The 14,519-nt window shown below is 38.0% G+C and overlaps 1 protein-coding gene across 3 annotated transcripts in view; it reads left to right on the top strand.

Annotated features, from left to right (window-relative positions):
• The window catches only part of SNX9 (sorting nexin 9), a 95,148-nt gene that overhangs the window by 53,470 nt on the left and 27,159 nt on the right, over window positions 1-14,519 (top strand). For all 3 annotated transcript variants that reach the window (XM_057406598.1, XM_057406588.1, XM_057406579.1), the window contains exons 3-4: window positions 1,275-1,349; window positions 2,227-2,349. In XM_057406598.1, the coding sequence (XP_057262581.1) occupies window positions 1,275-1,349; window positions 2,227-2,349 (198 nt within the window). The remainder of the gene's footprint in view (window positions 1-1,274; window positions 1,350-2,226; window positions 2,350-14,519) is intronic.

Below are 14,519 nucleotides of genomic sequence, written 5' to 3' on the forward strand. Positions count from 1 at the left end.
GATTACTTAAAAGCAAGTAGAACTTTTTAGTTTTTCATGTCCATGATTGAACTGTGACATGGACTGCCACAAAAGCTCTTGACCTTTTTTGATATGATAAGTTTAGATGGCAATAGCGTAAGTCATGAAAGCCCACTGATGATCACTCTGAAGTGTAGCACTGCAAATATGACTTCTGGCGCAAGGTGTCCTTGCTCTTGCAGTTAAGCAGGCTAGTTGAATTTATAATGTGAGGTGCCACATTGTTTGTGTTATTACGTGTAAGCTTTCAGGTTTATAAGAAAAAGGAAATGAATTTGTTATTTTAATAACTGATTGATCTTTACTGTTTAAAATCTTGATTACATAAGCAGACTTCTTACTATGTGCAGGATTACATAAAATTTCCAAGTTAAAGAACAAAATAAAGAATAAACAAATACATCTGTTAAAAGACAAATTAAGAAAACCTGAAATTAAAAAACTGTGGTCTAGCATATGTGGTTCCAGTTTTCAGCTGTGAGTTTGCTTGACCCATAACAATGTGTTTAAGGAACAGCTTGATTTAAAATAGAACTGGCTTATTGCTAATAAAGTTGTCCTGGAATTGACTTTGCTGAACTGCTTAGTGTATGTAGGATACTTGTTTAAAAAATAAAACAAACACAACCAAATAACAAGATGTCCCACAAAGATCAGAGGTGAACTGTCTTAGTTCTGTCCTAACTAATAGCATGAGATCTGCCTCTGAAATTCACTGTAAACTAGAGTGTCTCCAGATCTTGCATGGCATGTGCTTCTCTTAATCTTGAGATTCTGCTTAATATTTTTGTGGGTTGTAGCTCCCACTCACCACACACCTCAGTATCTTCAATATGTGAAGCAGAGATTTTACACATATTAGCAACAGCTTAATTCCTTGGGTCTTGTTTCCTTATAATCTGTTGATTAAAAGTAATACTTTGGGATTGGCATTCTAATAGCTGTGTTTTGATGCAGTCTGTGTCCAGACAGTTGACTGGTTTCATAAAGTGCTGAAAATCAACCTTTTTCTACCCTTACATTTGTTGAGTCAAAAGTCAACAGTAGCTGTGTGAAACAAGAACTCTCTGTGTTCTATATAAGTAAGTATCTGCTGTTTCAGCAGATTTAAATGAATTTGTTCGTGGTCATGCAGTTGTAACAGTATTTTGAACATTGCATTTGACAGCAAGACAGTGCTTCCTTCTGAGCTGTTTAAAGCATGCTGTGGGATCTGTCTAGCAAAACTGTTTCTATATTATTCCTTCTTCTAGGATGTTGGTGGAGGCTGGTTAGAAGGAAAAAACAGCCAAGGTGAGAGAGGACTTGTTCCAACAGATTATGTTGAGGTAAGTGCTGCTCTGCGCTAAGAAAGTAGAACTACTGAAAAAGCTATCCTCTAGTTCACTGATCAGACTGTACTGCACAAACATAAAAGTTCCAGTGTTAAGGCTTAGAATATATAATCTTATTGAGCAGCTATAGCTGGCTTTGGAGGCCAGTGCAAACATGCCATCCAAGCTACTGTGCTTCTTAATCATTCCCCAAGAAATGCAACAGGAGGTTATCTGTAGCAAATACTGGTGACCTGCAGAACATGAGCTATTTTAGACTGCTTCTTGGTTTGGGGGCCTCGTGATCCAATAATTATTGTTTTCCTGTCTGAAGACACAGATATGGAAGTGAAATGAGTAATCTATGTTTACACTGATGTTTCTGTGGCTGATTTGCCACATGCTTATAAATCTCTGGAATGGAATTCCATTTCTGGAAGTCAGGATATAGTATCTTAAAACCAGAGACTACTCAGTTTGTATTCTTCCTGAGGCCCTTTGCTTTCTCTTTGTGTGTTGATCTGCTCTTTGTTTTGAAGACAAGTGATATGGGGGTGGGAATGGAATGGGGGTCTCGGTGAAAAGACTGGAATCCATTTCACTCTTGGAGAGCCCAGTGTCTGGATGTCTGCAGGCTACCAGTGGGGTGAAGACCCTGGCTGTAATTCCTGCAGCCTCCTCTTAGGGCATGTCCCTCATTTCCTTCACCAATGCCGTGTTTATTGAGAAAGTGTGTGTGAGGGGAGAGGATGAGATGATGCTGGCTCACATGACCATATTTGTCTTCAGTTGGCTAGCTCATGGTCTACTAGCTTTTGGTTCTCCAAATTACTGTCTCAAATCATCATTTACATCATTTGATTAATGGAAAAATATTTTGCTACTTTTTCAGATTATAACTGAAGGTGCAAAAGATGGAATTACCTGTGGTAACTCATTAGCTGACCAAGCCTTTTTTGATTCCCTTTCTTCAAATACAGCTCAGACCAACTCTGCTGCAAAAAGCAGTAATCAGGTATGTCTTGTAGGTTTTCAGTGGGCATGGCAAGTTTTGTTGACATAGGTGCTTGCATTCTTCAGTTGTGCTGTACTGTATTTGTGAACCCTCAAAAAAGTACTAATTAAAATAATTGTGCTTTCATTAGGGAGCACTTTTGTTGAATATTCATGATGTGTGACTGTTCAGACACTGTCACTGCGAGAAAATTTAGTACTCTAACACTATCAGAAATAGAGCAGTTTTATTCTTTCCAGTCTGCAGTTATCTAAATCTGTGACTACCTCAGTCTTTGTACATCAGTAAGTGCACTAGCAAATTACTTTATTTTCAAGATAGTTTTGTTAGTATACCAACTTTTTAAAGGAATCAAAGCTTAAGGGGCTTTGCTTTGTTTTGGTTTGGTTTGTTTTAAATGTCCACTACAATTGAGTGGACTGTGCATCATCAGCCAGAGTGAATGGATATGTATATTTTCCAGAATTTGAGTGAGAGTTCTTTCTTTGATTGAAAAAGATGAAGCAAGTTCATGCATTGTCCCCAGTCAGTGAAGAAGAGGTTGACTTCAGTTTTGCTGGAAGAATGCTTTTCTCCACCCATTTACCCACACCACCCTCACCCCCTATTCCTAGCTTTTTGCTTGGTATGTCAGTTACCAAGTTATTAAGCAGCAAATACTTAGTTTCAGATTAGGTATCTGAGGACATGCATTATCTTAAACACAAGCTGTTTATTATGATCTACAGACTGCTGCATATCCCACATGCAGGAAGAGTTAAATGTTTCAAAGTCCACAGATCAAAAGAAGTACAAAATCTGCTTTTTCCAACAGCAGCATGTGAAGGTCTTTCATTTTAGAAAGTAAATGCTTTACTTACTGTAGCAGCTGGGGACATACATCTCGTTTGTGAGTCAGTTAAATATCAGTTATTAGTTTTTTTTCATTGTAACTTGCACCAGAGGACTTTGACATGAAGTGAGATCTCTTGAAAACTCTACATGGGGCATTTTTGTCTGGCAGTGAATATTCATTGACTGTATAGTGTTTGACTTTCAGTTTCTTGTATTCAGGCAGACAATGCCAGCATTGTATTTTTGTGATCACACAAATAATGACAACTCCACACCTCAGCAGTGCGTCTGTCCCAATGCTTACAACTAATTTCTCTTTATTGATGTCCAGTTAATATTTAGGCTAAATACAGAACTCTTGAATGCCTCATGAATTTCTCATGTCTGACTGAGGCAAAAGCATTGATTATAGGTTCATTTACCCTCAGTAAACTTGCACTAACTTGAAGATAGATTGGGAGCCTCATTTCTTCTTCTCTGTTATACTTGCTGCAATTTTGCCTCTTACGGAGTTTCTAGCTAAGCTTTATTTTGGGGAAGCTTGAAATATTTGCAGTAGCTAATTCATCCTTTTGAAGGAAGAGGATTGTAGAACTTGGTCTGATCTAGGCTGAATTACTTACTAAGATAATAAACAGAATACCTTTAATGGTCGTAGAGGTATCTATCAGAGCTTGATCTGTGCTGAACACAAGGTACTTGTGCCTGGAGAAGGGAAGTGTGAGACAGTTGGGAGAAACAGTGTACCAGAGTGTATTATAGTAAAACTCTATGGCTAACATTAATAGGAGAGAGAGAGAGAGAGAGACTAGGAGAGCGTGCACCTGGATGTGGCCAAGGACATGCAAGATGCAGGGGAAATTTCCACAGGCTAGTGTGTCTGAGTCTCTTGTTTTCCTGTTTGTTGTTTTCTTTGTTTTGTTTCAGGAGCCATCCTGTTGCATGGTCAGAATTTTATGTCATAAATTATTTCTATTTTCTCAAGGTTTTTGCAGGGTTTTTTTGTGTGTTTTGTTTTTGATTTGGCTTCGGTTTTTTTGTGCGTGTGTGTGTGTGATTAAAAAAAAAGACTCAGTAACTGCCATTTGGTTATATGTAGTTTCTAGAAAAACTGCAGATCTTGATTTAAAGACTGCTTTCTTCAGCTTCTGACACAGATCTGGTACTTTTTTCCAGTGGCTTATTGCTAATGGGAAATTAATTTGTATACCAAGCAGCCTAACTTTAACTTTCTGCTGTTAGGCCTTTCTCCCAGATCAGAGGGCTCTCTATTGCATAGTATTTTCTCCTTGCAAAATTCTATGGCTAATTGTCCTCTTGAGTAAGAAATTGTTTGTTCTATCTGTCTGGTGTAAGACAATTTTTCTGCCTTCAGAAGAAAAGCTTTCTTCTGCAGTCTCTTTGATCTTACGACTTTTCTGTAACACGTACATTGGATGATGTGAAACAGGTCGACAGTGGTATAGAAAGCCTGACACAGTGAAAGATACTTGATTCCTGTAATATTACATCACAAGGTTATACTGAGTTGTTCATCCCCAGCACACCTATTTTAGAGCAAGTGCTTATAAGAGTACAGTAAGAAGAGTTCTGCTTCACCGGTATGACCCTTCCCCTAGATGTATTCCTCTGTGTTAAATTGTTTAACATGACTGTGCCCAGTCTCCTGGGATTCGTCTGTATTCAAATGCACAGTTGCAAGCAGTTGACTTACTCTTTTCAAGTGCTTTAATGAGTAAATAAGTCAATATAAAAAGCACTTAATCTTAAATAAAACAGAATAAAATGACAGATTATTTGTCAGTGTAGAGAGAATTGATGCTATAGGTGGCACAGTAGTGGGAACTAAAATGTTCATAGATATTGTCTGGTGCTCTGAATAAGAAAAAGCTGCATTCCTAAATGCAGACCTTTTATGCTATCCTATTTTATAGTAACATGAGGGGATAGAAGTTTATTACAAGAAGACTTCATGAAAGCATTTCTAAATGAACAGGATGTTTTGGGATTCTTCTTACTACTACTGTATTGAAGAAAGTACTTTCTGTAAATATGAAGTTACTTAGCATGCATGTAGTTGCACAACACTGCTCCTTCCCAAGTTCAGTAAGTCAAAAGATTTTTCATTCTTCTAACAGTAAGTAAAAACCAAACCAAAACAAACAAAAAACGCCAAACAAACAAAAAAAATCACACCAAAAAAAACCAAACCCAGATTGTTGCATAGCCTTTCAGTACCAAGCCATATTAAAAGTAATACATCTGTCAGAGCTGAAATGTGTGAATGTGGGGTTTTTTGGTCTTCTTTTTTAAGAGACCAGTTAAACCATGATCTTGTGATTTAACCCTGGTAGACAGCTCAGCCCCACCCACTTCTTTCCCTCATCCCACTGGAGGGGAGAATTGGAAGAATAAAAGTGAGAAAACTCTGGGTTGAGGTAAAGACAGTTTAACAGGTAAAAAGTCAGGCGTGCAAGCAAAGCAAAACAAGGAATTTACTCACTACTTCCCACCAGCAGGTGGGTGTTTAGCTATCTCCAGGGAAGCAGGGCTCCATCATGTGTAATGGTTACTTGGGAAGACAAATGCCGTAACTCTGAACTTTTCCCCTTCCGTCTCCTTCCCCTTAACTCTTTACTGCTGAGCATGATGCCCTATGCTATTGCTGTGAACCCTCTTGTCCAGCTTGCTGGCTGAAGCAGAGTGAGAAACAGAGGAGACCTTGACACTGCAAGCACTATTCAGCAATAACTAAAACATCCCTGCGTTATCAACATTGTTTCCAGAACAAATCTGAAACATAATACCATACCAGCTACTTTGAAGAAAATTAACCCTGTCCTAGTCAAAACCAGTACAACCAGTTATATTTGAATACAGACTTGGTCTGTAACCTTTTTTCCTGTCTTAGCTTTATTTGTAAAGTTCTGAACTGGTTAGCTTATCAGTTTAGGAATAAATCTTAAATGGCAGTGTGCTTCTGACAGGACTTCTAAAATTCAACAAATTTCTCTTTTTAGCTTTATATATTGTAATTCTGCTGGCATATCTTCATGTGCCCTGATGTGTCTAGGGGAATGACTTCAGTGCAGCCCTGCGTGTAATACAGAATGCTAAATCATTCCAGTTTTCCCAGATCAGTTCTACATGTGTATCTCTCTCTCAAAATAAAAGTAACTTCTTGCATCTGTCTGCACCCTTCCCTCAAACAAAAGGCTTTTGCTTTCCTACTGTGGAATCCATAACTTTTTATTGTTAAGAAAACATCATCAGCTCAAACACTGTCCTACTTCCTGCCTGTCCCTTTCTAAGAACGTTTTTTTTATTGTTGTTCAGTAAATAATCTTATGAAAAGTAATTAATAAGCAATAACTAAAAGAGCTGGTATTAATTCCTGTTCTTCACTGGGAAAGACACAATGACTACGGCAACACTATGGTGTTGTACATTACTTGGGTTTGACAGAGCTATGAAGTGACAGTAGAAAAGGGGCACAGAGGTACTTCCTCAGGAGAAGAATTCTGCATGACCCTTGGCAGTTCACTCTTCCTCAACTGATTCCTTGCATCAGTAGTGTCCTGGCAATACCTGTCTTGGTAAAGCTTACAGCTGCTCTTTTAAAGAGCTACTCATAGAAGTTGTTGGGGAGATGAAAACAATCAGAGAAAGCAATGAAGCTAATTTTGCACAAACGAGAAAAAAAAATTACTCAAGGTGACTATTTTTACACTCAGAAAGATAACATTTAATGTTTTAATCTGTCCACAAATGTGAGTTTTAATGTCTGAAAAGCCTTAAAAAAAAAAAAAAAATCCACAAAATACAATTTAAGTAACATTTAGTTGTCCAAGATGGAGGCTGTTGTATGGTTTCTGTAGGGGTCTTGTTTTGACCTTGCAGCCCTCGGACAGAGAAATGAGAAATCTTTCTTCTCTGTCAGTCTGCTGTTCCTTTGAGCAGCAATGCATGGTGCTAATTTTAGACTGTCATTTGGAACAACCAGTGAGTAAGTATATCAGCACCTACTTTTTTTTATTTGTTAGAATTGCATTTATATATTACAGTTAGTTACCTGTAAACTCTCATGGTGGTAGAATAATGCTGGCAATAATAGCACTGAAATGAATATAAATTATGGCAGGTTAAACCAAATAAACATCTTGAAATACATTGAACACAATTTCTCATTTCTGATGAAAAATGAGCAATGTATTTTTCTCCTGTAGTATTTGATGCAGAGTTGCTTACAGGGGTTGTGGCAACAACGAATATCCTGTTTCACATCTCTATTCACAACTCATTGCAGTTGTTAGCTTGGTATCATTTGGAACCTTCATAATTAAAGTATGTATGGAAATAATGTGAAAGTCCTACTGAGTGGTCTCTTCCAATTGTTGGGTTTTTTTTTCTGTTTTATTGTTGGGGATCAAGACTAGTGCTTCTCAAGTCACAGGTGTACTTGCATTTATTTTGCATGTGTACCAGCTTCAGAAACTGGTGTTGTAGCAGCAGTATTCTCTCTCTACATTCTAAACCACACCTTGAGCTGTTTTTTCATTTATCCAGCTTAAAATGTTTTTTAAAGTTGTGAACAAATATCAGCTTTCCATTTTAACAGTAGTGATCATCTGAGTTATTTAAATTTCATCTAAATTAAATCTAAATTACAACTATATTGGCCCAAACTGTTTCTCCTTATTAAGAAGCTAAAACTTTTAAATCTCTAGTGGTCTGTAAACAAACTGTATGTACAGTTCATCATAATGTAGTCTTACTAGTTATATGTGTAACTTGCATGTTTGAACTTAGGATAGAAATGCTATGAATTTCAGTATACTATTTATTTTAGCCTCTATGGTTTCTCCTTCTTTCCCTCTGAAGCTGAAAGCCTTTTTTTTTTTTTTTTATTAGTTATTTTTTTATCTCTCTTCTTCCACCAAAGAATAGAATGCTAGTGTTGAAAATGTATGCGTGAAATTCAAGTGGAGTACTGCCTGTCTGTTTCAGGATAGAAGTGGATCACCAGCTATGTTGACACAAGAGCTGTAGATGTGGCTTCACAGTATTTAAGATATGATTAGCTGCAAGACCTATTTTTGTAAGTTGTGTTTGTAGAGGAGTTTGTTCCCTTTTCTTGATTCTCTAACCACTGCCAAGGTTACTTCTGTATGAAGATGACTGTACTGCTCTTCCTACTTCAGGATAAAATAAGTATCCTGAGGGTCTGTTTTTTGTGAATTGCAGATTTGTCAGTTAATTCCAGTGTGATCTTAGTGAGTCCGTGTTTCATCTCTTCAGCTTTGTTGTGGGCAGAGCTGTAAGGCTTCATGAGTAGGTACAGGAAGCAACTAGCATAAACCTCTCATGTTTGTATTGTTTTTTCCAGTGGTAAATGTGAAATCTCTCAGGATATTTTCTCTCTCAGTAAAAGAGAAACTACTACACAGTTGTTTGTTATGAAAATAAATGGACTTGTTTTGTGTAGAAAACCCTTTCCCTTCAGAAAACTGTGACTTGTGCATAGGCAGGGTGAATAAATAGTGGAAGCATGTAGTTTGATGTGCAGGAGCTGAGGCTGGTGTATAGGCTAAAGCGGCTGAATATGTGTAAGGAGGAGACTAAAGAAGCTATTCCTAGAGCTTTACTTTGTATCTTTTCCGCTGTTTGCAGCTTAGTGCTGGAAAGGCAAATTCATTTTTAAATTTGCATACCAGAACTTCCCCCACCCTGAACTGCTATTAGGAGCAATAAATGTTAAGATTGAAGAAAATAAATGCAGTGGTCTTAAGATTGCATTGTTCTACTTATGTGGAAATTTTGACATGTATGTCAGTATGTTGCTGTAACAGCATTTCCATTCTCTGACTTCCCTGTGTGTGCAGTAAAGTAGAAGTGTTATCGTGGCAAATGTGACTCACTCGTGTTTGGTTAAGTCCAGTTTGTCTTGTTAAATCAGTATGCTAAATTACATTATAAAATAAGCAGGTAGGCACACCATGGAAGTTACAATTGGTTATTTTATGGATTTTGGAAATTATCGCTTCATTGACTAATAAACCTTAACTCTGCATAAATGTATATGTTTGTAAGGTTAAGTGTAAAGTTGCCTGTATGTGTGCATAAGTTATGTCTAGAAGGGCATAGTGCAAAAGACAAAAACTACGAGCAAAACCGGTGAGTTAGAACTGTTAGAAGTTCAAAAAAAAAAGGGGGGGGGTTGTGGGAAGCAGTGAAAAAATACCCAGTGTTTTATGCTAGTTTGGCCTTCAGGAGTAGTAACTTCTAGTTCCTCTTAACAGGTAATGCAGATAGTGACACTACAACATCTTCCATTGCTACATGTAATTTGAAAGCAACTCTTCTCCTTTCTCCCCCATCTCAATTGCAGTACTGCATTCAGACCCGTAACAAGAATTTTTGAACAGTTCTTGTTTAGCTGAAGTGCCAGGCAGTGACTTCATAAAGTACTTGAAACTGTGGCTTGTTTGATTTGAAATAAATTGCATTGATATATTAAAAAACAACTGTCCAACATGTGACAGTACCAGTTCCAACTATGGAGTTGTTTTGAGGGTGGTTTGTTTTTTTTAGTGGCTGTCCAAGTGGAACGCTAAGGTTTGGGCAGCAAGTTGTTAAACTGTGGTAATGTGCTCATTCCTCACCATCTGCACCCCTGCCCTCAGGCAAAATCTGACTATTGAAATAGTCAGTTTTTCACAACTTAGTGTTTGCATGCTCTTTTTCTTGTAGCTTTGTTTTCATTTGACTTCATGAGGTAGAAACTCTAGACTTGTGGTCTAGTAGTTTGGCATTGGCTACATAAAGAATACTTGATAACAGTGACAGTCTTGTCCACCCTCCTGTGAGAATTTCTACTTGCTTGCGCACTTACTGCATGATCCCTTTCGCCACAGGAGGGGGCTTACTGCAGTATATAGTTTCCTTCCTGATTTTTTTTTTTTTCTTTTTTCCCTTTTAAGTTGGAATCATGGGCATTTGTAACTGAAAGTGATGAGCTGAGCAGCCTGAGCCATTAATACTCTTTAAACTCTTCCACCAGAAAAAAAGAAAAACGGCAACAAGGGAAACCCCTATCCTGTTCCTAGACAAAATCAGAGTGCATTTTCCAAAAAGGAAGGATAAAGCTGTTTTTAATCTTTGTGGCCTGATCCTGGGATGTCTAGAGAACATCAGAGAGGAACAGGGAGTCTTTCTTCAGTTTCTGACATTGCTGTGACTGCTGCTTGGAAGACTTGTCTGAAATTTCTGATCTGTGTTTTGAGAAGAAACCATTAGGGATTGAAATCGGCTTAAGAGAAGACAAGGATATGAAGTGGTAACTTGATTGCCATTTACATGTGTGCAGGTGTAAAAACAGAAGCCTGAGAGAGTGCCACTGAATAAATATATGTAGGATTTTTTTTAGAGGCTGAAACTTGAAACTAAGCAAACTTTAAAAAAAAAGCTATGAGGGTGACAATAGATGTGCATTTTCTCTCCCCTCATCCCATCACTGAGTATTCTTAATATGCATCTTTCTAAAAGACAGTTCTGTATTTCAAACATGGTTTTTTTTGAGCTGAATCAGGAGTAAATAGATGGAAATCCTGTGCCTACACAGTACAGAAACAATGCACCTCTAGTCCACTGTGGCTGTGAAAAAATTGAAAGAACTGTGTTGCTCTTCATGGAAGTAACTCAGTTCTTCCATGGGTGGTTCCGGTTTTATGTGTACCCAAAGCAAGGAGAGTCCAGTGAGAGTGCCTTGGCTTTACGTGGTTTGTGAGCAGGCAAAGCCCAGCTCCTTTGCAGAGGCTATTTTATGAAAGGGGATTGGGGCTGGGAGTGGAGGTGCTGGGTGATGGTTTCATCTGGAAGGAAGCAAGATGATGGGAGCAGCTGAGGAATAAATGGGTTCCTTAAACAGCATATCTACTGCTCTCTTGCCAGCTGCTTCTGGAGGTCCGCTTTCCTGTTGCTTCCATGTATTTATCCACAATAACATTCTGTTTTGTGATTCTGTAAGGTTGGCTATTCATTAAAGTCTAGCCCATCTCTACTTTTGCTTTTGCTAGAGGATTTCTTTAAGGAGAAAACATATTTAAGTTGTACAGTAGAAAAGAGGGCCTTCCTTTAAAGTGGAAGAAATGCTCAGGGCCACAGTGCTAAGGTAATGATATACCAGGAAAAAACTTGGGCATAAAATATCATGGGCATGGCAGCTGCTTCATCTGCTAATGTGCATACTTGTTCTGTGGTAAATACATATGATAATACATCACAGTGACTGCAATTCTGTGATTGCTGCAGAGTAGGCTTTTAGCCATTCATATTTCTTCCTGGTGGAAAACAGCTTGATTTTTTAGATGACTGTTCTATATTCACTAAATTTTTAAAATATGTCTATTCAGAGGCTGTTCTCCAAAGAACTTGAATTTAGGGTAATGTCTGAGTGTAATTTAGTGTAATGCCTAAGGCATTGTCTCTGTGCAGGTAACTAAGGCAGCATGAAACTGGAGAGGTGTGTTCATTCCTGTGGGCTATTCAGCTGAGTCACCATGACTTCTTGTATTTTCTGCCATTTTTGTGTGCTGTCTGTCTTTTCAACCCCTCTTCAAGAGTGCAGTACTTTTCATTGAAGCTTTGCCTGTCCTGGGCTTCCCTTGATCTGGTCAGACTTACTTTCTCTACTCACTTCTTCAGCACAGCTTCTGTCTGTAAGAGTAGATTTCAAGGGGTGTTTCTTGCATTTGGAGGTCTTAATTTCTCATGGTACAATTACCTAGATCTTAGGTACTCAACTTAGTTTTAGCATTTGAACATCGTGTTTGTTTTGGCTTTTGTCCCTCAGGCGTAGAATGGATCTGTTCGTCCATCAGGAGTTTCCATTAATATGAGAAAGGAGTCTGCCAGAAACAACATACTTGGTGAAGAGGTCAATAAAAGTTTTTTATCCAGGGCAGAGAGACACCTCATTGACTTACCTTAGCTTTACTGTCTATAATTCTGAATTCTCTGGAAAATAGCAAAGATGTGATTTCTTCCTCTGTAATTCATTATATTCATTTGGTAAAGATATTGATATTCTACCCCGAAGCTGAGTATTTTCCTATCATGGTGGAATTTTTCCTCATTCAATTATTACTAGATCTTTATAAAAATACTAGACTTCTACTCCCCCAGCCCCCCACTGGTAGTGATCTGTTTCTATAGTGAGTTTGAATCTGCCCTTAATGGAAGACTCTTAAAATATTTAGTAATGTGTTCCCTCTGTTGTCTGTTCCCCAAATAGCCTTTTTCTCCTAGATCAGTAGGAGTAAGCAAGTATGTAGTAGTCTACAGAAAGGAAAATCAGCTGCCTTTAAGGAGCTTATCCTTGAATTTAATCTCAGTGTACTGGTTTGATTTTACCTGGCAGAGCAAAGAGTTGCAATATTTCATTTGAAGGCTGATTAGTTTCTTAATTATGTATGGTGTGTGGCATTCGTTTTTGTGTGTTTGCATTGGAGATTGCTTGCATACTTGGATATTAGGTGTGCTGTATCAAGTCATGTTGACTAAATAACAGCAGCTTCTTGTAAGGACTTTTTTTTTGGTGCTGATTAGAGGGAGATCAAAGGATTATCAATTTCAGTTATGGAAAACTAATGGTGAGAGAACATGCAACTTAATCACTTACAAAATACTTGCAGGCTTAATTAGAGTTTGTTCAACACAAGCTAAGCCACATGAATGGCTTCTTGTTTGGAATCTGTCAGCTGCCGAGATCCATGGAACTGCTGATTGGAGCTGAGGCTACCCTTTTAATAAATGCTGTGTCTTCACTTGGTCCTCCACAGTGCTATGGGACCTTGAGGTGTCTGAACCCTTCTCCACATGTACTGCCACTTAGATGTGTCCACAGTGTGTATGGACATAAATGAATGTTTGAAGAAAGATAGGTTGGACTTGATGGTCAACCTAGTAGATCCTGCAATTCTATGAAAGGAGACCTGTATATGCTGTGAGAGGTGTTGTCTATATAAACATTCCTGATTCATCTGTTAACCTGTTCCCCAGTGCTTCAGAAAGAAATGTAGACCCTTTGGCTGAAAGGAGCTGAGTGGGAATAACGTACCACCCTTTTTGTAGCATATGGGTGATATGGGCAAGAGCTTACCCCAGAGCTTTCTTGGACACCTCAGAAGTAAAATTTTCTGATTTGAATAGTGCATCCATATGCATAGATAGAGATGAGTTATCTGAGAGGGTAATTTAAGTAATCCGTTTCCCCTTGCTATGGAATTCAGGATCAGCAGTTGTCGGTAACTTTGATCACTCTTGTCATTCTTTAATAGCATATCCAGTATTAATATTATTGCCTCCCCCTTGTTTTGCAGTTTTTAGGGTTTCTTTGCCACCTACCCGTGTACCAGCTTTCAAGTGAACTGTTGTTCATGAAGAGGAAAACTTTGCTCAGCCTTTTAGCAGTCATCCCACTTCTCGTCTTTCACTTGAAAGTGATCAGCACAACATATATAGCAGAAGTACAGGCAAATGGATGTTATGCAAACTGTTCTTCTCCAGGTGCTCTAAGCTATGTTAGGAGCAAGGAATGCTTTTCTGTGTAGTTGGACTCCAGTGTATCTGATTTAATTTAGCATGCCATCAGTCAGTTTATTATCTTGGCATGGTTATTTCTCTTTACAGAAACTCTTAACTGATGAACATCATAGTAAGAGCAACATCATAGTAAGAGCAGGCTGGTATAAACTACCAGCAATTTCTTTTTAATTACTGAGAATACCACTGTCCACCAAATTAGGTAGACTTCAATGATGTTGCTCCCTTAGGGAGTGGTGTTTGTTCTTGCATCAGTTTCATCTTCAAAAAAAAGAAAATATCCCCAAACTATCAGTATAGAAGCTGTCCACATAATGTCTCTCACTCCATCAGCTTGGGGCTTAATATCCAGATCCTGGGGATTCTGTAGCTAAAGAACAGGTGTTACATGATATCAATAATATTTTCAAGTCTTAAAAGTTTGATAGCCTCTGTGAAGTCTGTCAGATAACTTCACTGTAAGAAAAAATAAAGCAAGAGCTCTTATTCCAAAATAGTATCTCAAAGTTGAAATGAGAGGATTTTTAGTGGAGAAGAATTGAATGTGGAGTAGCTGTACCTCTTTTTTTTGTGTGTGTGTGTAAGAAACAAACTTATTCAACATTTTTCAGAGAATAATTTGGCTTTTAATGGAAGTTTTATTAAATTTTCTGTACTGGCATATGTTTGAAGATTCAGGTGAATGTTATAGTCCAATAAAAATTAATTTGTATTTGGTATCCCTTTTTTGATAT

This window comes from Pezoporus wallicus, unplaced genomic scaffold (genome assembly GCF_028554395.1).
Source record: "Pezoporus wallicus isolate ANWC-B61680 ecotype Strahan unplaced genomic scaffold, APGP_CSIRO_Pwel_v1 contig_3817, whole genome shotgun sequence".
Lineage (NCBI taxonomy): Eukaryota > Metazoa > Chordata > Aves > Psittaciformes > Psittacidae > Pezoporus > Pezoporus wallicus.